Raw genomic sequence first — 24760 nt, 5'->3', positions numbered from 1 at the left:
ATCCTCTAAATCACAAAATTAACAGCAAAATGATATTTTCAATATGACAGCAGCAGAGTATTTAATAGGCATACGAATATGAATAATATTAATTTTATATGCTCATGGCTCCATGGCCAAGTGTGACACGTATGTAGGTCTTACGCTTATCAAAGATGTACATACCAACTAAGAGATTTTATTTATTATATTTGGCTCCGATAAAAATATCAGCCTTGAAATCGATCTCGCGTGCCAACAAGTGATACTAAACTAACACTTTATAAAGCTCCCATTATGCTTCCCCTATTGCATGGCGCAGTAGCTGGGTTTTTTCCAACGCTTGGAGTGTGTGAAGTACTCTGCAGAAAAGTTTTAGAAGTTTGCACGTTGGCAACGGCTGTATGAGCTTTACGACGACATAAACATAGGCAGCGAATGAAGATTCAGCGGCTTCGTCGGCTAGGTCATATCGTCCGAATGGATACAAATACTCCGGCTCTGAAATTATTCATCACCAGCTGGTGGTAGTAGAGGAAGTGTAAAGTCTCCTCGCGTTGGAAATATCAGGTGTAGAAGGTCTTGGCTTCCCTGGGTGTGTTGAACTGGTGCCGGTTAACATGAGAAAAGACGACTGGCGCGCTCTGTTAAACTTGTCAAAGTATCAGGTCAGTCCATAAGTTCGAGTGTTTCTTAAAGGTGGTTTTAAAAAGATGTTTAAAGTATTTATTAAGTAATAATATATTTTCCTTCATTATTTACAATGTCTTCCCAACGGTTACGCAAATTTTTAATTCCCTGCTCAAAACATTGTTTGTCCTTGGAGCCAAAATACGCTTCGATATCCCTTTTTATATGTTCTTTTGAGGAGTAGTTCTTGTTACTCATATGGGATTGAAGTCCACGGAAAAGGTGATAATCACAAGTTGCAATATCCGGAGAGTATGGTGGATGCGGCATTAGCTCCCATTCGAGCTCGTTCAGCTTGCCTAATGTTCGCCTTGCGGTATGAGGTCTTGCGTTCTCGTGGTGAAACAACACTTTGCGTCTATTCACTAAAGACGGTCGATTTTGGTTAAGTGTCTCATTCAGGTTTGATAGCTGATGGGAATAATAATCATCAGTTATCGTCTGGTTTGGTCCCATTTTTCATCACCAGTAACGATACGGTTCAAACAACTTTCATTTTCAAGCCTTTGCAGCAGCTGAGAACACACATTCACTCTCTGCTGAAGGTTGGCGACGGAAAGTCTATGCGGAACCCATTTTCCCAGCTTTGAAACCTTTCCCAACTAAAGGGTGCCTGTGAACTGTTCCATGCGATGAATTTCACCTCTGAGCTATCATATCGACTCTCAAATTTGGCTCAGCTTCTACGAGTTCGAGCAAGGCGTCGGAGTTAAAGACTTCAGGACGACCAGCGCGCGGCTCATCCCCCACGTCGCAGTTACCACTTCGGAATTTTGAAAACCACTTTCGCGCAGTCCTTACACTCACGGTATCCTCTCCGTGAACAGTGTTTATTTCTGCAGCAGCAGTTGTTGCACTCCGATGAAGCGACGCTTGGAGTGTTCGAGAGAAAGATTCTGCGTAAGATTTTTGGACCTTTGCACGTTGGCAACGGCGAATATCGCAGACGATGGAACGATGAGCTGTATGAGCTTTACGACGACATAGACATAGCGCAGCGAATAAAGATCCAGCGGCTACGTTGGCTGGGTCATGTCGTCCGAATGGATACAAACGCTCCGGCTTTGAAAGTATTCGATGCGGTACCAGCTGGTGGTAGCAGAGGAAGAGGAAGGCCTCCTCTGCGTTGGAAAGATCAGGTGGAGAAGGACTTGGCTTCACTTGGTGTGTCCAATTGGCGCCGGTTAGCACGAGAAAGAAACGACTGGCGCGCTTTGTTAAACTCGGCCAAAATCGCGTAAGCCGTTATCGCGCCAATTAAGAAGAAGAAGTTGTTGCATTTTTACCACTTTTATAAAAAAAATACAAAATATGCCTTTTATACGCGTTCGAAGATTCCATTTTATTTTTTAACAACACGTGCTTCTATCCGCGATTAAAATCACTTGTTGAATGCACAATATATCAAAGAAAATATAAATAGTTCCTTATATTCCGCGAATAATTTTGTGTATGCAAAAATCGTACAAAAGTGAAATACGCACGAACTTATGGACTGACCTGATATCTTAAGTGAAAAAGACATACTTACATTAGCACTTTGAAACAGGGACTATGCCCTCAAGTGTTCATAAAACTTTTTTTCTGTTCGCCCCTGGCAAAGAATGGTAAGTTCCGAATGTGATGAGAAAGTAACTCATAAAACTCATGAAAACTCATGAACCTTTTGAAGTCGGCATAAAACTGTAGTGCCTTTTATTTGTAGAAGAATATCAAGACGTTTGTCATAAATTGGAGAGCTCCGCCGAACACCTAACAAATGATGTATTATGTAAACGTCCATATACCCGTATGTATGTCTAACACCCAGTTCGCAAATGAACTCTTAAAATCGAGCGTAGTGTACAAATTAAAATCGGTAATCTTGCAAAATCGACAATGTTGCCTTTCGTTCGATTTACCGGGAGGAATTATATAGTCTTTCCCAGATTCAATCCAAAATCTGTCTGAATAATTATTATTTCCGACCACAAAGTTCAAGAATTTATTGTTCATATTAAATTCAGATACTTCAAAGTGGAAGGAAATGAATTGCTAAGCCTGTTAATTTTTAGGCTCACTTAATGTATGGGGAATTATGTGTTCCCGTGATTTATTATTATTGATTGGCTGTTTGTGCACTGCGATCTGAAGATATGTATCTATTGTGCAGCCATGTAGCCTACTCAAACCGTTTTAGGCTGTAGGCTTGATTTCTACCAGGAGGTTTGGATCTGTAGCCCCATTTCCCAGGCAATTTTGTCTGCGTCGTGCCACTGCTGGGCAGTCGCATAGAACCTGTTCTGCTGTTTCTTGTGCCTCTTTGCAGAGTCTACAAGAATCATTTTCTATCGCACCTATATTTTTCATGTGATAATTAAGTTTACAGTATCCTGTTAGTAGTTCACTGTAAAGTTGTATGTCCTTTCCGCTTAGGGTAAGGATTGCTTCTGCCTTTATCCATTCTGGATCTATGAGTCTTTTCGATTGCCGCATGCCCGATTGGGCTCTCCAGTAGTCCATTAGGCCTCGTTGTTCCTGCTCACGTAGAAAGGCACTTTTGAAGCTGTTATTTACCCAGCAGAAAGGTTCAGTACCTATGAAGGGAGTGTTTGCCCCCTTTTTCGCTAAAGTGTCCGCAATTTCATTCCTTGCATGCCCCTCATGTCCCGAAGCCCACATCAAGGAAACAGAGTTTCTTTATGCTAGGGTGTTGAGGATGTTAAAACATTATCAGATCAATCTTGATTGGAATGAGAAATTATCCAGCGATTTTAGAGCTGCTTGACTGTCAGAGAGAATGTTAATATTGGCACCGCGCGTGCCTCTCCGTAGACATTCCCGTGATTTAATCGGCAATCGTTTGCAAATAGTTCTCGTGGCTGATTATTTACACGACAGTATTGAAATTCTGTCATACGTTTACTGACGTATTGTAATTTGTCACAGAGTTTAATAGATTCAAGTCGAATTGTAATTGACAACTTCGTCACACAAACGCAACCGATTGCAAGTTGACAAAGAATTGTGTCAATTTTCGTTCGGTTCGCCAACAACGCCACACAACGTGTCCTCCTCTTGAAATTTCAAACGCTTATGTATTTCGATTTGTTTTCCGTCTGTGGCCTGCATAATTGCCCTGTATAATTTCTTATGAAAGCAGAAAATTACAAAATCCCAACGGCAAAGAAACACTAATATCACACAAATTCAAGCAAAAATAATAAATAGCACTGCAAAGGAAATAATAATATAATTGTAACCGCTGCGACCATTTGGTGGCCACAAAGATAGCGTCGACCCTAACACGAAACAACGACTATGCCTTACAAAATGTTTCTTCTCATACACAAACATGCCAAATTTATACACATTTAAGCACATGCACACATACACAGATGTAACATACGAAAGTGTGAACATAAATTATAATACTTAAAATTATCTTTAGCATCGTACGAACATAATTATCAGTAATATCCACATGATCAACGCGATCATCGCGAACGTAATTGGCCAGCGAACGAAATGAACGGGTGGTGTTGCAATGAATGCAACGCGCAAGAGGCCTGGGAATTTATTTCCTGCAAGATGTGCACATCTACACTCTCATCCCCTTATCCTTATGCCAACGAAGACACAACTCAACGTTGAGCGTTGTGGGCCACCGTAAACATTGCAATGCCGGCCGGCCAGCCGTTCGGAACAACGTCGATCAATAATCTCGATCGCCGCACAAACGTACTTACGTATGTACGAGTATGTACAACTTTATGTGTGTAGTGGATTGTGTGCTCGCATGATATTTTGTTTATTTACTCTCGAGACATATCGAAAAACAATTCGCGATCACATGGAAGAGAGGAATATTGGAATATAGATTTTTTTTTCGATTAAAAAATTATGATAATAAACAGATAGTCTTAAACTTTATGAGCTGAACTTTAGAATGGGGTGCAAAGCATTTGGAGAATCAGTAGGCAAGCGTCAAGCAATCGCCACATATTGGTTTTAAAATTTTTCACATTTGATATTTGTCGCGTCGGGTCTTTGGATGTAGCAAAAGGTGCCTTAGAAGATCAATAGAAATAAAAATAGCTGAAACCGAAATCAGCGGGTTACTTCTAGCGGATGTTTATCGATTGAGTAGCGAGAAAAATAGAATTTCATTAAGGCCTACTGCGTCTAATATTCAAATACAAAAATATTCCACATGTCGACCGGTTTAACTAATTATTTTATTATTTTACTAGTACTAATTGATGAACGCTGGCGATCGTCTGAAAGACTCACCCTGTGGGAAAAAATCCTTATAATATTAGTTTGAGGAAAAATAAATCCATTATTTTTGCGTGAATGGCTTAAAACTGTTTTATGGTCGATTTTAAGCTCCTAGGGGATGCTGCGCCTACTAGCATGCCGGCCAGCTTTGATTATGTGATTTTTTTGACATAATTAGCTTTTGAAGTATCGACACCATAAATACCATTCACAATTTCAACGGCCTGGCTTGCATTTTCGCCTTTATCAAAGAAAATCTGTAAAATGTACCGGACAGCTGAAAAATTTAGAAACTACTTAAGGGGACACGGTGGTCTAGAAATTTCAAAAAATCGATTTTTTGTTTTTTTGATATTTCGAAAGTATAGTATCTTAAAAATATACTGTGAAATTTTCATGCGGAAATGCCTAATATTACAGCTTATTGAGCCGATCAACTATGTAGAGAGCGGTCCGAGCGCTCCTGTACCTCAAACTTCAAACTCATTTATCTCGAAACGGCTTTTTCGGCCTGGCGTTGTCAAAAAAATTATTCAACCGAATCGTTGAAATTTTAATATGTTGCTCGCAACATCAATGGCTATCGCCCGTACTAGAATCATATTTTTATTTCAATTATTTCGTATTTTTTTTATTAAAAAACTGAAAAACCCCGATTTTTAAAGTGTAAAATTCACAACCGCGCCATTTTGTCAATTTTGTTTTTTGTTTTTTATTCTAGTACGGGACATATCTACAGTCATACTAATTAATAAAATTATTGATTTTTGTGTTTTAGATAAATAGAAGAGCCAAAATGGACAACACCGTCCAGGTGAAATTTTTCGTGAGGGTCGACTTCAGCGCCATTTTTAAAATTATTAAAATAAAAAATCCTTTTTTTTCATTTTTGTATGTAATAGAAGTTAAATAAAAAGCCAAAAAAATTTAAATATCGTTTTTCGTTTTTTTTTTTTTCATTGTAAAAAACAATTCCTGAAAATACCCTAAATTTTCGAGCTCTAGACCACCGGGACCCCTTCAGAGTTGAAGAAATTAAGCGTGAAGAAATAAGAAAAGGAAATGGAACTAGTCAGTTCTGTTTGATGACAAAATCAAAATTTTTTACACGGAAGAAAATCCCAATTAATCTCAAAATATGTACAGTCTGTAATGGCTTTTGACATAGAAAATAAACTTAATTTTCGACTTTAGTAGCAAAAAATAGCACTCTTTATTTATGTTTGACTTCTTTTCTGTACTGATTCATATTTATTCACAGCATTTAAAGGGAATTAATAAAAAAATACTTCAAATTCTTTGGAAAAAAAACAACTAAAGCAACAAAAATAAATAGCACATTATTTCGACACTGCCGCTAAACTGTTTTACAAACTTTAAAACTGAGTTTTTTTTATTAAATACATAATGTGAATACGTAATTTTTTGATTAATTTAATATTTGTTAAATAGCTTTAGCTTCAATAACATTTTGCAGGCGCTCTCTCCTAATTCGTTCGGCCTATTCTGCCATTCCTCCATTTTTGCAGTTTTTAATGCTACTGCATTCTTTGGATGTCTTTTAACGACTCTTTTCTTGAAAAAGGCTCACAAGACTTCTTCTCTGAAAGAAATAAGTTGTGCAATTGCCCTTTAGCAAAAGTCAGGGGGATGCCGATAACCGGGTAGAAAACGTCTGAAGCCAATTCAGTCGACCCCATCCTGGCAAGCTAATCAACAATTTCATTTCCCGCTATGTTGCTATGTCCTGGAATCCAGTCCCTCCTTACAGGAGTTGACCAGTTCCGATCTGCACCATGGTGTCGTCAATGCCTTAATCGCGGCTTGACCATCGGAAAAAATGTTAATATCTCCCTCGCTCTCGAGTGCTCTATGTATGTGTTCTACATACCTGCTGGATCGCAAAGACTTTTCCTTGAAAAACACTAGCAATATTCGGCAGCTTTAAGGAAATAGGTCAATTGCCTGATTTAGTGAAAACCCCTGCTCCGACTCCCGATTCCATCGTGGCACCGTCAGTAAAGACAGAAGTGCCAACATCCGTACATATTTTCCCCTCGTTCCATTCCTGCCTAGTTGGAAAGATTGCCCTGGCGGGACCCTCAAAGTCCAGTTAGCGGATAGAGAGATCTATACGAAGTTCAGAGAAATGCGGTGTTAACTGCTTAAAAACGCTACCAAATCCTTTAAGAGATTGCCTCCAACCTCCTTTAACCTGATTGCACTCTGAACAGCGATGAAAATAATATAAAACGTAGGGCAGCACTAGGACAAGTTCCACATGCTCCGGTGATGCCAACACAAGCAGTTCTTTTGCACCCTTTCCAGTTTTGTACATCCAGAGAACGACCTGTGTCGTGAGTTCCCCTTCTTTGCCGAGCACAGATTTGCAAGAGTAAAAAGCTTTGCTGGCCTTCTTTACCCACATTTCAATGTAGAGCTTCCAATAGAGTTTGTAGTCAAGTATCACTCCAAGATACCTAACTTTCGATGAAAGCGGAAGAACGTGGTTATTTAATATGGGAAGTCTAAAATTTGGAGGTTTATATTTTCTAGTAAATAGCACCAGCTCCGTTTTATCAGAATTTACTCTGAGCCCACAAGTCCAGAGTAGCCCAGCGACAGAGTACAGCAAATGACCGTTCCAAGATCTCAATTATGACTAAAGGAAACGGTCCCTATACCATTAGCACCAAGTCTACCAGCTACCAGCCAGTCAACCAGCCAAAGGAGAGGCGAAAGGACACCATCCTGCGGCGTCCCTGCAGTATATGTACATAGGCATACATTACTTTTCAACAGACCTAATGGTTTCGAAGAATTTGATTGATCGTTTCAAATTTAATTTTTTCTATAAAAAATTTAAACTTTACAGAGAGAAAATTAAAAGAATAAAAGAAATTTTGTAAATTTTTTCGCTGTTTATTCTATTCTGTTAAGAAAAAATCAAGGGTATGTTCTTGGTGTATAATTCTCACGAGAACAATCCGGATCAGTTTTAGGGGTGATAAAAACTCTTCAAACGCTAATCAGTTCAAATGTTACCAATTTGAGGAATGCTGATGCAGTTTTTAGCCAGATATAAATCCGATAACCGACTGCCGTAATAGCTTATGCCTAATGGCGTAGCATTTAAGGGGTAACACCACTGTACACGCGTAAAATAAACACGATTTTTAAAGAATTTTTTTGTATTGAAGGAAAGGGGAAACAATCACTCTGATTTGGGAAGTTATTACTTATATACTAAAATACAAAACTACAAAGTTTGATCGAAAAATTTTACAAAATGGCGGCATTGGAGACATTTTTGTAATGTGGTTTCTCTTGAAGGAGCTCCGCGGCACGCAGCACAGAGGGTGCAAATTTTAATCTGGAACAAAGAAACATTTTTTTTCTTAATCTAGATAAGAATAGCTAGAGAAACACGTAGGGGATTTAAAAAATATTTATTTTTGTGGAATTAGCAAGCATTTGAAGGAAAAACTAAAAAAACGACACTTAAATAATTATAACAATCGTTTAAATTAATCTATCGAAAATCCCCTACGCTCTTCTCTTAAGAAGGTTATTATACAGACGTAGTGAAAAAACTGATTAAAAATATTTAAAATTGTTTGAGTTATGCTGCGTGCCAATTTCAGAAAACGTGTTTTGAGAAAAACGCGTTTAAAATTTGGAAATTTGGAGAAGTCGTTAGGTAGCAGTCACTAACTCTTGGTTAAAAGCTTAAAATATTTATGAAATAGACTTCGGTAACGTATAAAACTTTTTGTTCTGTATTTTAAAAGGTTCAATGCATTTTTTAAGCTTATAAAAAAAAAAATCAATTTTTTGAAATTTCTACAGTGGTGTTACCCCTTAAGTCTTCTGAAAGTGAGTGGTCATATTGTCATAACGGACGCACGTTGCTATGTACCAACAAAAGGTCGATGGTTTTTATGAGAACATTTTTATGGTATAGTGGCGACGAATTTTACTAGCAACTTTCAAATCATTTAATGTTTTTAGTCCGCGGTGCGCATCGTACCCGGAATCAACCAAATGAGAGTTACACAAATATACGAATTGCTCTATTATGATGGCATCTATGTCTACACTACTTACAAATTATAATAAAAATACCAGAATATTAAAGCAAGCACTGTTTTTTTTTTCTCTCCCCAAGGGGTTATATACAGTTAGAAGGCCGAAAAAAAGCGAATTTTCCAGAATTTTTTCTGAGAAAACTTTTAAATTTATTGATTTTAAAATTTGTACACATATTATGTTATCTTTTAACTATATTTTAAGACGTAGTATTAGTAAAAATATTTATTTGGAAAAGCTACTGCTGAACCGGGAGCTCTCCTCAGACGTTTTGCGGTGGCCACTTTATCTCTGAACTTGATCCTCTGAAATTAAAAAAACCAAACAGATTTCGTTAAAGTAATGTTCAATCTAGTCATTAATCGAAGGAATAAGCAAAATAAATTTTTTTGACAAGACGGCGGTTTCTCAAAAACCAAACTTGGGGCCTTAAATTGTTTATAAAAAAAATCTTTATCGATGAAAAAAAACTTCCATTAATTATAATACTAAAAAATATATTTAAGAAGCTCGTGTTAAGATTTGAGACTAATCCGTTTAGCCGTTTTCGAATAATGTTGGTCTCGGTGATACCTCAAAATACGCAGGCCTCAATTTCAGCAATAACCTCTTCATTCGAGCGAAATATAAGGAGCATTAACAGTCAAGCATTTTTTGTTAGGTCTGCGAACAGCCTGTAGTCGCTGGGAGCCAAATCTGGCGAATATGGTGCATGTAGGACACTGCGCACATCCTAAAATACCAAGGCCATAACCTTTCCAGCCGATTGTTGTGATTTTGGACGCTTTAGGCGAGCTTCACCAGTTGCTGTCCACTGAGACGACGATCGTTTTGATTCCGGAGTAAAATGAGGGATCCATGTTTCATCCATTGTCACGTTTGAACACGGCCAAACATTGCTCAGAATCATCAGCACGTTCTCGTTCTTGGTCAATAGTGAGCAAACGCGGCACCCACTTTGAACAGAGCTTTCTCATAGTCAAATGCTGTTGCAATATAAAGTCAACTAATTTTTTTGATATCTTAACGATGTCAGCTAACTCACGCAACTTCACTTTTCCCTCATTCAAAACTATTTTGTGAATTTATTTGACGTTTACTGGTGCTACCGCTTCATTTGCGCGTCCACCGCGTTGTGCATCAGCGATGTCTCTACGACTAGGTTTGAAGTCAACAAACCATCGTTTTATTGCTGTTTCCCCATAACATCTTTCAAGCCATTGCTTCGCTTGAACGGTATTTTTCCCCATCAAGAAGCAGTGTCTTTTTGATCCATTATTTTGAAAATAACAAAAGTAGCGTCACTCTTAGCGCAATAACTCTCTAACTATTTGGTTGTTTTCATGGCAGAAATACACTCGGAGGTTTGGCATTGCCTGCGGAGGGGCGACCGCTATTAGAAAAAACTCACTAACTAATGAATAGAATACCATGAAATTTTAGCAGCTGTCTTCTTAAGGTCAGTACTAACTGAAAAAGAGGTGAAGGTAGTAAAACTATTGCTATTTGACATTTGTGAACTAAACAGCGGCAGTATTCAATCGGACAAGCAATGGACAAGCGATTGAAAACTCCATTTTGAGAAAAACACTTTTAAAGTTTGAAAAACACTTTCAAGCTCTCTGAAACGCCTTTTCAAATTTGCGTGTAATTTTGAAAATATTCACCGGAACGATATTAAACTTTCTGTGTGTATTCTTAAGTATATGTACATTAAGGGGACAGATACCTGTAAAATTTCGAAAAAAAATATGCCAAAAAAATTTTAGAACGTAAATTTAAGTACAGGGTTTGATTGAAAAGTAATGAGCCTTCCCGCGCGGAGCGTCTGCCAAGCGATTAACCGAATCGGCTGGTGGGGGAAAATTATCGTTGGACCTTCCCCTTGCACTAGAAACCGGTCCCAGTTCGCTGGCAACAGCGGTGCAGTCAACATCGCTCCGCGCGTGAAAGCTGTTTTAAGATTTTGTGTATTAGGATTTTGCAGTGGCGAAAATGCAGCGATCGTTGGAGCAACGTTACTCGATCAAATTTTGCGTAAAGCTAAATAAAACGAGTACCGAAACCATTGGGCTACTCAAGGAGGCTTACGGGGACCAATCTCTGTCCAGTGCCCAGGTAAAACGGTGGCACAAGTCGTTCAAGGAAGGCCGGGAGGACGTCGAAGAGGAACAGCGATCTAGAATGCCTTCGACGACGCGAACAGACGAAGATGTGAACCGGGTTCGTGAATTTTTGAACATTGACCGTCGTGCTAGTCTACGTGAGATCAGTGAAGAGTTAAATTTAACTTATTACAATGTGCGGGAAATCGTGACCGGAAAACTTGAAATGCGCAAAGTGTGTGCCAAATTGGTTCCAAAGGTTTTGACTGATGAACAAAAGCAATTGCGTATGGAAAAGAGTCGTGAAGTATTGGAAAGTGACGAACAGGATAAAATTTAGACAATTGTATCACAGGAGATGAAACCTGATGCTTTGAGTACGATCCCGAGGGCAAAAGAGGGAGTGCGGAGTGGCACACGAGCCAATCGCCACGACCCAAGAAGGCGATCCAAAAAACTATAACAGCCGAATTGAACGCGATTCCACAGTGGAAGGACCGCTACCAGTGGTGTATTGGCGCTCAAGGGTCCTATTTTGAAGAAGATTAGTTGTATAAGACAAAAGGTTTAATAAAACTGCTTAAAAGAAATAAGGCTCATTATTCTTCAAACAAACTCTGTATTTCTTATATTATAGATCGTCAACCGTGACGACTCTATTCTTTGCGTTCGAGCGCTGGGAGAGGCATAGTTACGTTGCCGACTTTAGAAGCGTTATTCTCAAAACTATATTTTTCGAATTGGCGTACTCGATAACTCGAAAAGTTATTGACCGATCTCCCTGAAAATTTGCACACATCTTTTTTATATTACTTTCTATGTGTTTCAAGTTTTCGAAAATTTTACGAAAAAATAATGTTATCGAAGCAAAAATAGTAGGGAAATTCGCCCCAAAATTAATTTTTTTTAAGCATTTTATTCCGCGAATTTTTATTTTTCATTTATTGTTAATTCATATAGAAATTATGACATTAATAAACCAAAAACATTTTGGTTTTTTGTATTCAGGTCAGTGACGCAGATGCTACAATGTCCACCGATTGAGAAGCCCCGCTGCGACCTTCCTGTAAGAATTGAGTGTACATCCGCCATTTTAAATGATTAAAATAAAAAACAAAAATTATATTATTTTAACGTGTAATAAACTGTATGCCAATTTTAAAAAAAATATTTTGACTTCTTCATTTTAAATAATTTTAATGAAAATCAGGGAAAATATGGCCGTTTACAGGTAAAATTCGAAAACATTAATTTTTTGCAAACAATACAACCCCTTGAAACATGCATATTCGTAAAAGTTGTACTTTTTGTAACGCTATGCCCATACAAATAAATATAAATTACAATTACAATTTTTGAAATAAAACGTTTTTATATTGCAGAACTCACTAATTGAACATGACCTGGTTATGCAATAGCAGCCAACTTCATAAACTAACACTTTTCCACCACATTTTCATAAAATCAACGGCACTTTAGCAAAGAACACAACCGAATGTCAACTCCCCACATTCTATATACATTCCTTGCAAACAAAATTGTTTTGGTCGGTAGCAAATATTTTGAGACGCAAGACTTAATTAGACAATTAGAAATTTGTTTAATAAAGTATGTTTACTAGTTTTTTCCAGGAAATCAAACAAATTATCGCCAGATGGAGTGGTGAATACGCTGTGAAGCATAAGAATAGTGATGCCAACACTGCACATCGATCGATAGGGTTGATAAGAGACAAGCATTGCGAAATTTCCCATAAAATTAGTCAACTTCCAGGCAAATGCTGACTTCGAATTATATTTCATTTATAAACTGATAATATGTGTAAATTGTAATAAGTGCCTAGATTTAAATTTAAATAACAGCAATGGTCAAGCCATATCGAAAATCTCCCTTTCACATATTTCCCCTACTCACCTCGAGACACTTTTTTCCCCCTATTCAAATAGCAACACTGATTTCGATCAGCAGTATGACGCGAGCATTTGATGAAATATTAATTTGGTGTTAAATGGTCGGATGATTTGTTTTGTGAGACAAGCTAGCGAGTGGTGAATCATAAATTGTGCATTTGCAAATCAGAGCGAATAGTGCAACAAATTCACATGAAAAGTGAAAATCTACAGCTCAGAAATAGTGAAATATAGCAAAAGGAAAGCTGCTAGATTGGCAGAAGCAGCAAGGAAAGTGGATACGCGCAGACGCGACGACCAAAAAGGAAAGGAAAAGAATCGCGTGCGCCGTGAAAGAGGAGTTGGCGAAAAACTGAACAAAAAATTAAATATTAAAAAAAAAATTAAATAAAAATCGACAAGCTTACACGCGAAGGCCTAATTGCAATTAAAATCGGAGACTGTGTTTTGTGAACACTTGGCTGACGTTGTAGTTCAAGCATAAATCATTTATTGGTGGTGATCTCTTTTTGCCGAGTGAAGTGTAAAGTGTCGTGTTAAAGTGCCGCTAACTAGCAAAAATGGGTTGTGCTGTGAGTGCATCGCGCGATAAGGAGGCGGTGGAACGTTCGAAAAGCATCGATCGAGCGCTTCGAATGGATGGCGAACGTGCGGCTACAGAGGTGAAATTACTACTCTTGGGTGCGTCTATTTTAATTTTCCATTAATGTAATTAAATATATCGATTATTAAATTTGTTTCTACAATTTGCGTAATGCTTCTGAGCTGGCGCAAAGTGTTTTTATCCGAGTACCAGTGAAATTCAAAATTGCTCATACAAATTCCCAGAAATGTATTGTTTACTATTATGTGTACTTATTTGGGTTCTAGAAACACCAAAAAAAACCGATGAAAAAGGCATTATTGCCTTATCGGTCGAGGTAGTTTTTTATTGTTTTTAATATATTTGATTATTGTTGCCGCTGTATGTAAATTGTGAGGGGAACTTTGTCGTATAGCTACGTATTTCCACTTAGTGTATGGGAAAAATTGAAAATTTTGTACCTGGATGAGAAAGGTGGGTGTGGTGAGAATGTTGAACTCACTTCAGCCGTAGGCGAATTCAGATCTGCCTTGCCGTTTCTTTTTTGTTTGTTTTTGCAGCATTGCGCCTGCGCCTGTGTAGTACAGTGAAGAAAATAAAACTTTGCAAGTTCATTTGCAAGCGACTTGCTAAGCAAGCTATATTTATATGAATGTATAATATTGTATATTTGATAGGATATTATAATGAGGCTACTTTTTTACAAGTATTGCAATACTGCACCTGAAGGATTTATAGGCCAGCCAGAATGAGTCCAGTTCAACATAGAATTTGGCTGAAATTTAAATTAGTCAAAAGAGCAGCACTTATACATATTTAGTATAAATAATTACATTTTTTTTGTTTTCTGTTTCTATTATCAGGGTAGTCATATCTATTTAGTTGAAGTTAATGTTATCAGATTGTTTGAAAAATGTAGTGATTCTTGCCCAAATGCTGCAAATGTCTTAGTTATTTAGTAACCATATTGCAATGTAGAGTATACACGCTCCAATATGATATGCAATGCGTTGCCCAACTTTATTATTCTCATATTCGTGGTATTGAACATTTGGGGGGAAAACTTTCCATTACTACCACGATATATTTGGATGGGGCGGAGGGGGCGTGACAGCACCCACCACACTCAATAGAAAGAGCAAGGTCACACCATTATATCGATGAAAGCGCCAACCTTCTAGGATCGCTATAGAACCCCCAGGAAAAGCTTAAAAATCAGGTTTTTTACGACCGTATTTGCATCTTGTACTGAAATGTCGTTGAAGAGAACTGTATAAAGCAATTGTTAACCCGGCAAACATTTAACTTAGATTTTATAATTCATACTATTTATGAAAATGTTGTATTATCGTAAAATTTATAAGTGACACTGGCGAAAAATGTATTATTTGTATACATTTTTTGTTTGTTTTTGTACCATCGCGCAAATTTTCAGTATTTGTAAATATATATATTTTAAATTAAAATAGCGCTTTTAATAAAAATGTCTTTTTTTTTTGTTTTTTTTTTTTGTAACATGTATGAACATACATATGTATATACTATGTACCCGAATGTTTCCAAACAAGAATGCGCCACAGACGAAAATCAGGACGTTTGATTTTTTTTTAAATTTTTCACTATATGTAAATATATTTTTGCTTTTCTAATGTACATTGTACATATGTACATACATTTCGAAAAAAAAAAGCACCGCAGGCGAAAATCTGGACTAAACAAACGCGATAAAATAGTATTAAAGTGAAAATTTAGAATAAAAGATCACGCGATTTTTGAGTCCAAATATTGACTATTTCGAAAATAGAGATTTATCGATTCATCGCGCGATTTTGTAATATTTATGAAAATATTATTTTATCGCTTTTTTTTTTTTTTTTGTCCAAATTTTCACTATTTTTGGAAATAATGATTTACCGAGGTCCAAAGGTTAATTTAACTCATTTAAAAACTACACAAGTTCTATCGAACCTCATTGTTGGTTAACTGGGTTTTTTTGTTTCGCTTCATTCTTTTCTCACTATCGTTCCTTTGAGAGTTCGTCTCGCACATTTATTTTCCACGGTATTACAAACGTTTAGATGAGCATTTGTAATAAAAGAATTTTAATAAAATTCGTAGTATTATTGCGTAAAAATACCTTTAATTCAAATCTTTAATTAGTGAAGAGTGTTTGTAAGTGAATACTGTTACTTTTCTGTGTTACTTTTCTGTGTTTGTACTTAAAAATAAACGTCTGTAATAGGGCATTTTTTCAAGCTTATGCAAAAATTAAGCATTTTTAACGTTAAATATTGCTATTAATTCTTAATGGTAGCTTATAAAAAGTACTATAAATCAAAAGGCTTATATAGTGACTACATTTGTGTGTTATAATTTTCAAATTCGATCTACGCTTTAGACATTATAAGCAAATTTATCTTAGTAGCAATAGAAACCAACCCCATTCGGAAATGGAATTTGTTCAATAATCATAGTTGAAGAAAATTTTTTTTTATTATAATTATTTTTTTTTAATTATTATTATTTTTTTTTAATTATTATTATTTTTTTTAATTATTATTATTATTTTTTAATTATTATTATTTTTTTAATTATTATTATTTTTTAATTATTATTATTTTTTTAATTATTATTATTTTTTTAATTATTGTTATTTTTTTAATTATTATTATATAATATATTTTTAATAATTTTTTTTGTTTAATTTATTAATTTTTTTTCTATTTTTATATTTTTATTTTGTTAAATTTATTTTCTGTGTAAATATCTATAAAGAAAAACGTGAGCCAAGTTGGTTGTATAATCTGCGTATGCACGTTCCAACTCCTTGCACAACCGCTAACTCCGCCCACCAAAAATTACAATAAAATTTTTTAATTTTCATGCAACCGTTGGACTAACATGGAAATCGTTTGTACAACCATACTATACATGGCACAACCTTTTGTCCAACCTGCCCAGGTTGGTACAACGATTGGAGCGTGTGTACTCTGCATAATGATTTATGATAATGCGGTAAATAGAAAACTAAAAGGCTACTTCTAAGCCTACTTCAGTGCGTGCAACAGAGCCTTGTCCACAGAAGGTTGACAGTTTTTTTTGGGCCGTAATGTTCTTAGTCATTTAGATCCCTACCATACTTAGGTATAAATACATTTGAAGATGACACTTCACGGCGTGACGGGGACAAATTTCTTTTTTTACAAATATCGTCATAAAACCAGTTGCTGAAAATTTTCAAAGCGGCAGCGCCATAGCAAACAAAGAAACTAAACTGATTTATTTGCTCAAGAGGTTACATACATACGTCGAGCAGCTCTAAAAGAAAAGCTCTTATTAGAAGGAATAACAATAGAAATAAATATAAAAAACAATTTTACATTATAAAAAAATTTATTTTAATTTTTCTTTACAAAAATTAGTATATAAAAAATCACGTGACCCAAAGTATAATGAAAAAAAGTTGCTCCACGGTCTGCATCATTCTCCTAGAAATGTTGATGGATCTGTAAAAAATAAAAAAATTCTTGTAAAATAAAATTGTAGATATAGTCTGACGAGCCGGATTTTCGATTTCGAAAATTTTTGCAATTCACGGCATTAAAAAAAACTATGCTGTAAAAATGTGTCATAAATGTCACACTTTATGTTTATGTTTATAAAATTTTTTAATAAAAATATCAAAAATCCGTCTCAATAGACTATAGAGAAAACACTTTCAAATATTTAAAAAAAACAGCATCAAAAAATATTAAAAACTGTATGAGTTATCATGCAGACCATGCCGGAAAAAGTAGTTTCGAGAATAGTTTAAACTTTCAAGTGCATTTCGCTCGAGGTCGCGCACAGTTAAAGCATTTTCTACCATAACTTTGTATCTAAGGGGAATTTGTACAATCGAATAATATAAAAAAATTGATTTTTTGAAAATTCTGGACGTACGAGTATGTAACCCCTTAAAATCATTGATTGTTTTTTCATTTAACAGAGCATAATTATTTTATGCTTTTTTTTTAATAAATATCAGTCGATTTGAATTGGCAGCACTACATCGGCTTACTGGCGCCGTCCAAATTCGAAATAGATTTTATTTGACGACGTCGGCAATTTCATTCCTGCACCCGAAATGACGTGCTGTCGTGTAAATAATTGTCTTGAAGTATTTGAAAGATGTCATCCATCGTTTGCTATTAGGTGTAAACCAGGGCACATTAAACAGGTAGTAGCAGCAGAGCAAACAAAAAAAAGAGCATTGTATTTTGTTGTTGCTCTCGGTCTCGGTCTCGGTGAATGTATTGTAAAAATCTATAAGCAAAGATTACAGTTTAGAGTAATTTAACAATTTAGAGACTAAATAAATAGAAAAAAAATCACAAACCTGCTGCGGCTATCAGTTTAATGTGTCTTAACTTAAACGTTGCCTGTATAAGCCTAATTTTGTCGATTACTGAAGCCCGCACTGGACAAACGGGAAATCAGCTGTTTTCAAATGCTGATAGACATACAGATTTTTAGTCCATGCATTGTATCTTTTACGAGTTTCCAAAAAGTTAACAAAAATAATTTTCTTTCGGTATATTTTTCGATTATCCGAAGGAGTAAGCATTCTCATTATTATCGAATAGTATTTACGGAGTAGCCTATCCTGTTAACGCAGTTTTCCTAGGCCTTAATGAGAGTTTATGGCTCTATCTCACGATTACTATGGTCGGTATTCGCTTTAAGGACCTGAATCGTTAGTGGATTATTTGCATAACATCGGTTCTTCATGGCACGGAACTTGGCGTACAAAAAATCGAATGTGGCATGGCGCATCGTCCTGCTGAAATCAAAGATCGTTCAAATCCACATTTTCAATTATCGGCCCCGAAAAAATTTTTATAATGCCTCCGTAGTGGTCATTGACTTTGAAAGTCATTTCGTTCCGCGAAGATATGATACTGGCTATCTGTCAATATTTCCAGCGGGGAAACAGCTGTTATTGTTATTTTAACAAAAATGTATGAAAAACAAAAAATTGTTTTTAACCTCCCTGCACCTGAAGGTAGTAATTCATAAAAAATGAATTAGGTAGTAAACTTTCAATATACACAAATCTAATTTGCATGACCGACTGTAGTATAATTGAGGGAGATATATGTACATACATATGTAAAGGGTAACCAATTTAGAGTTATCGGATTTTAAAGAAAAGAAAATAATGAAAATTCCAATTGATTGTGCAATCTTTATAATTTGTGTGGAGAACCATTCATGAAAGTTATTTTTTAAAGATAATCTCTTTGAAATGTTTGCGCCGTTATTCGGCTATCCGTAAACATCAATTTTGAATAACTCGTGACTCGTTGGATGACTTCGGTCGGTGTCTCGTCAATAACTTTAGGAATGTTGGCTTCCAATACCTCAATCCAAGCTGGTTTATCCAAAAAGAGTTTAGACTTTACCACACGATCTTGGTGGCCAATCCACTGGTCCGAGATGAGAAATAATCAGCTCACCGAAACGACGACGCATAAATTGTAAGTAATTGCTTCCGGGCTTTATTGCAAGTAGGAACCAAATGTTGTGGAGATCACGGTCTTCAATTTCCGGCATCAAAAAGCCATGGCGCGAGAGCGTTCACCATTCACTCTTACATTGGCGTCAGCCTCGTCTTTGAAGAAATATGGGCCGATGATTGCTTCAGCCCATAGGCCGCATCAAACGGTTGTTTTCAATGGATGTAATGGTTTTCCTGGAATCCTTTGTTCAATCCAAATACGGCAACTTTACTTATTGACGTAGCCATAAAACCAAAAATGGGTCTGAGCGCGATGAACGCTTTTCATAGAGCGTCGGTTTTCGTAATACAATTCTACTGTTTGTAAACGTTGTTCAGGCGCAAGTCTTTCTAAGTTGAAATGACTATGAATACTGAAAAAAATTACTGAATTTAGTTTGACAGTAGTCACGCGTGATCTGTCAAAAAAACTCTATTGGAAAAAGTACCTCCAATCTTATAACCCTTTACATAGATATTTTTGAATAACTGCAACAATTTAAAAAATGCTTTTTTAAAATTACTTATAATTGATGCTAGATTAATAATAAACTATACATTGTGTTTTCAAAAATATGATTGAATGAATAGAAGCTGGAACATTAAACTTACGACCTGTTCTGCCTGCTACTCTTCAAAATACCTCATCCAAACGGAGCTCCTTCAATAAACCTAACACTGAACTGGGTTGGACTGAGCGCATGTGCCTCTCTTCCGGCCGTACTAGGTCGAGATGTTTACTTACGTCTTTTCGATATGGCATCGCTGTCGTGAAGCTATAGTATTGAAAGATATGATATGAACAATTAGTAACGGTACTCTATGTCCGCCAACTCACAGTGATATCGCACATAGATTTAGAAACTTGGCGGACTTCAATAATTTTGTCGATAAATGGTGATATGAAAAAATGTAAAAAAAAATTAAATTATAAAAAACCCGATTACGAAAAATATACTGACTTGTAGTTTCGTGGTATTTTACTGCATTGCCGCTATCAACGAGCTGTCAGTGTTCATATTTCTTATCATCAAGTAAATTTTTAATCATCAACGCCCCTTAAATTATCTACAGCCGTTTTATTATTTAATAAAATGGCTCGTAAATCACGCATATTTATAAACAATATGATACTTAAGCGGGGGAAAAAAGCAATTAGAGTAGACAGACCATGTCAGAGGTCACACTGATAAAATACGATCAGTCTGCTGACGTTTTGCTTCAAATTTTCACATAACGCTCCTTATAGAATGAAGGCTAATATGCCATATGAAAGCTATTTCTGCCGCATTGTGCAATATTATTGATATACCAGTGAACAACGAAATTGCAGTCGGCCTACATTCGCCCATACGAAGCATAGATGAGGTTGATGCATTCACTTTAACAGCTGTTGTAACAGCATCAGCTTTCCCCATAAATGTTTGGGAAATGGTGCCGGAGTGCCAGTCCTTGACCGGATATAAATTCGGGTCGTTCCGGTAACGTTGAACCGAATGTCGTGGGAATTTTACCAGCTCCTCACCGCAGCGAACCATACTTTAATATTTCACAGTCTCAATAGCCACATAATTTGCCAATAAAGTTCAGATGTATTGTTAAGAGTAAAATATAAAAATGTATGTATGTCGTTTTCACAACGGACCCATTTCGTGGTCTAAGTGGCAGCGTTGTCTCTATGTGCGATGCGGCTGCCAAACCTAAAACCAATGTATGTCGTTCAGCCTCATTGCCTACAATTGCATACGCAGGTGTTACTCAACTGTTTTTAATACTAAAGAAGGACGAATCTAAAATATAATTTAAATTTCTTCACTGTACTTATAATTATGCAGCTGTGTGCATGCTTTTTTTTTTGGCTGCTCAATTTCACCACGCAATTGCCTATTCACCTGTTGGTTGCTATATACTCGTACACACATTTGTAACAATGGTCAACTTTGATCTCAAGTGTGTTGATGATCAAATATGTACAAAAACAGCAGCTGGTTGTTTCTTAACATACAATGCGCTATTAAAAAAAGTTCACACACTTAAAACATACATACACATAAATTTGGTTTTGTATGTAGCTACACTGTTGAGGGGGACAATAAACGCAACGACTTACTGTAGTTTGTTCAATTATCTAATAGAAATGTTTGGCTAATTTTGTTTATTGAAATTTAAATATTTCCGTTTAGTATTCAAAACCTTTTGAAATGGTTAAATAACAAAATTTACTGCTGTTATCATATTGAAAGGAGACTTTCCAATTAAATTTACGCGTTTTTTTTTTTTTGTTGATAGTGTTTTCATTACATCAGCTGTTTTCGATTTATCTACCACTTGACAAGTTGCGAATCAAACAAAACGCTTGGGGTGTATTTGAATTATGCCAGCACTGAATTATGGCTTTGACAACGAATAATATAATATTTCTATATATACTGCAGGGACTCACAGCTTATTTGATGCAGCCAAAAAAAAATTATTAAAATATAAAATATATATTATGGTATTTCCATAACAGACAAAAATCGTATATTTTTTATTGTTAAATAACATGTTTTATTTAATAACAAAAAATAACAAAAAATGTTTCTTCATAAGAAAGATATGGCAAATTAAAATAATTCAGTTACAGTTTTGAGGTCACAGCTTAAATGATGCACCAAATTAAAAGTATTCAAAAAACATAAACGCATTAATATTTCGATTTCATAATTACGGCTAATACTTAGTGGGGTATCCCTTTTGATTCAGAACAGCTTTTAATCGGTAATTCATAGATTCTACAAGTTTTGCTGTATAATCGAAACTAATTTTAGTGCCCGTTTCAGATCAGAAGCATTAGGAATATTGTGGTTTCTTATCTTATTTCCCAGCACTGACCACAAATTTTCAATAACGTTGAGATCTGGACTCTGTGCAGATGGGCAGTTCCAGATAAACCAAATTTTTGCAATACCAGACGTACATATACATATGTACTGGGAAGCACTGATTTACGAAAGTTGCTTACACACTAAGCACTATAAAGCCGCGCTTAGAAAAGTAGAAGTATAGAAAATGTAATATGAGTTCTTTCTGTTTAATTTCTGATTTTTTTTAATTTTTTTTTTTTTATAAACGATTCTTTTATATTTTTGAAGTGTGGTACTATTGCGCCGAGTATATGTAAAAATATTGCTAATAAGCAATTTTCATTTGATAATTTAACTTGTTTTGAGAAATATTTTACAATATAATCACTATTCCCTCTCCATAAGGTCTGGAAGCATTGTGTGCTTCAATCGTCTTCGAGAAGCTTTCGTATGAACAATTTTTTCTTTAAACGAGCAGAGAAATCTTGATGTATGAATTTTGTATTTTGACAAATTTTAAAAGTCTATGTGAAACGAGATTAAGCAAAACCACCAGCATAATTAGAATTGGGAAAAAACTCTCCGAGCCGTTTGATAGAGTGAGAGTGACGCTTTCTTTCGATTTCCCCAATCTGATGTCGGTGAAAATAATCCAAGCTACAGAACTAAATCTGTCATGCGCCTCCTTAGCGTACAAGAGCGTACATTATAAGGGCCCTCAAAAATCAACCTGCTTATTCTGTCTGCTCCAATTAGGGAAAAAGCAAGCGGATGGGAAATTAAGTATCTTCTGTCATCAAACAGTCATATGTTTATGAAGTGCTACTGAAGTGACAGTCCTTGGCCCGATATAAAAATACGAGACGTTCTAATAACGTAGAATCGATCGTCGTGGGAATTTTTTTTATTGGCTCCTATGTTAGATGTATGAATGTTGATAGTTATAACTTGGAAATAGAAGGAGACTTCGTTTACTTGGCATTAACACTAGCAAGATGTCAGATTTTAACTTTATTGCATTTATGTAAGTTATCTTTTTTTTTTTAGTATATTTGCTTCAGACCGTTATTGAAAAGCGCTCGAATATTATTAGATAGATGTAATATAATATAATAATTGTAATAAATTAAAAAATTATAATATAATAATTATAAAATTAATATCTACGAAATTTAGAAACAAAAATCCTAATATCATCTTGCGCTTCTACAATTTATTGCAACACTGTGTGCGCATGTTATAGTTGCAACCAAGTCTCACTTGTTTGGGCCTTTGTACAAACTACAAAAGTTGAATCTACAAGATAAACAACGACAATTAACTATTTCATTGCCAACAACCGAATAGAAAACAATACAAATTTTTATATTTTTATTTACAAAATATTTGCCAACATACACTTGCTTGTTAAGGGGGGACAAAGGAGAAAGGGGAAATGTTGATGGTACTCGTGACACTACTCGCTGAAATACGATGTGCTCAGTGTTGAGCAGCACAGATGTAGTGGATTTTAATTGTGGAATGCGTCACTAACTGGTCATGTGCAATGGAATACATGCATACATACACCCATGCATACGCATTCTACTATCTTATTTTCCTTTTTTTTAAGCCGCTAAAATTTCCCCTAAGAACGCCTTTAGCGTGACTCAAATACGCATTTAATAACTAACAAAAAGTAGGCAGGCTCCATCGCTTTCGTCTTTTCTCGATTGTTGTTGCCCTGATAAATCTTTAGTAAATGTTGGCGGTATTTTTGTGAGGCTTTTTGTTGTTTTATGGGATAATGAATTATGCAGTTTCCAGTGAAGGTGTTACCATGACAAACTTTTGATCTTGTTAGAGATAAGAATCTTCGCTTTAATTTCATTGACCCCGAAACTTCAAGAGGTTAGATAGTGAGTGAAGTAGCAGTAGGTTTAATTATTACTACACACGTATGCACGTACAATTCAAACTAAACAATGGAAAGCTTTAAAACAAATACATCTGGAATTTGCCATGAATGTAGTTGTGTATGTATGCACTACTAAGTAAAAAGCTAATTTATGTATTAAACAGTAAGAAATAGAGATAGGAAATACAATAAATAAATCGGTTTAAATATGTAGCCGGTGAGGAAATCGCAATACGATAAGTAAGCAAGTACATCAGTTGCTGTAGCCTAAATACATTAAATGTACGTAGAGCATATAAAAGGGTTTTCCAATAAGAGGTGTTATTTTCACATTCAAAGAAAAATGATATTTTTTAATATAAATGATCGGATGTGTATTTCATTATAAAGAGGAAAGTCTGCCGTTAATAGTGGAAAATAACATCAGGCAAATGACCACCACGACCCCGCTTACAGGACAATATCCTTTTCACGAAATTTTTCATAACCGAATTGCAAAGTGGCTGCCCTTTGTCCTCTATAGCCTCACAAAATCCATCTTTGAGGTTTTGAATCGACCCTGGGGTGTTGGCGTAGACCTTCTCTTTCACATGGCCCCAAAGAAAAAAGGCACAAAGTGTTAAATCACAAGATATCGGTGGCCAATTGTGATCACCTCTTCGAGAGATAACACGGTCCGGAAACTTTTATACGATCCAATTCAGGCCATAAAAAATCGGTAATCATCTCTCGATAGCGCAAGTAATTCATTCATAACACCTGTTATTGGAAAACCCTTTAGTACATTTTATGGAAGCAAATCTTGAATGTTTACTACAGAGTCAATATATTGTATACTAAGGGAGTTACTTAAAATATTGAG

The 24760-nt window shown here is 35.8% G+C and overlaps 1 protein-coding gene across 1 annotated transcript in view; it reads left to right on the top strand.

Moving 5' to 3' along the window:
* Positions 1-13081: 13081 nt before the first annotated feature.
* The window catches only part of LOC129241388 (G protein alpha i subunit), a 55504-nt gene continuing 43825 nt past the window's right edge, over positions 13082-24760 (top strand). Inside the window, exon 1 of the mRNA XM_054877675.1 lies at positions 13082-13714. Within this exon, the coding sequence (XP_054733650.1) occupies positions 13594-13714 (121 nt within the window). The 5' untranslated portion in view covers positions 13082-13593. The remainder of the gene's footprint in view (positions 13715-24760) is intronic.

Source organism: Anastrepha obliqua, chromosome 3 (genome assembly GCF_027943255.1).
Source record: "Anastrepha obliqua isolate idAnaObli1 chromosome 3, idAnaObli1_1.0, whole genome shotgun sequence".
Classification (NCBI taxonomy): Eukaryota; Metazoa; Arthropoda; class Insecta; order Diptera; family Tephritidae; genus Anastrepha; species Anastrepha obliqua.
This window is presented reverse-complemented; position numbering and strand designations above follow the sequence as displayed.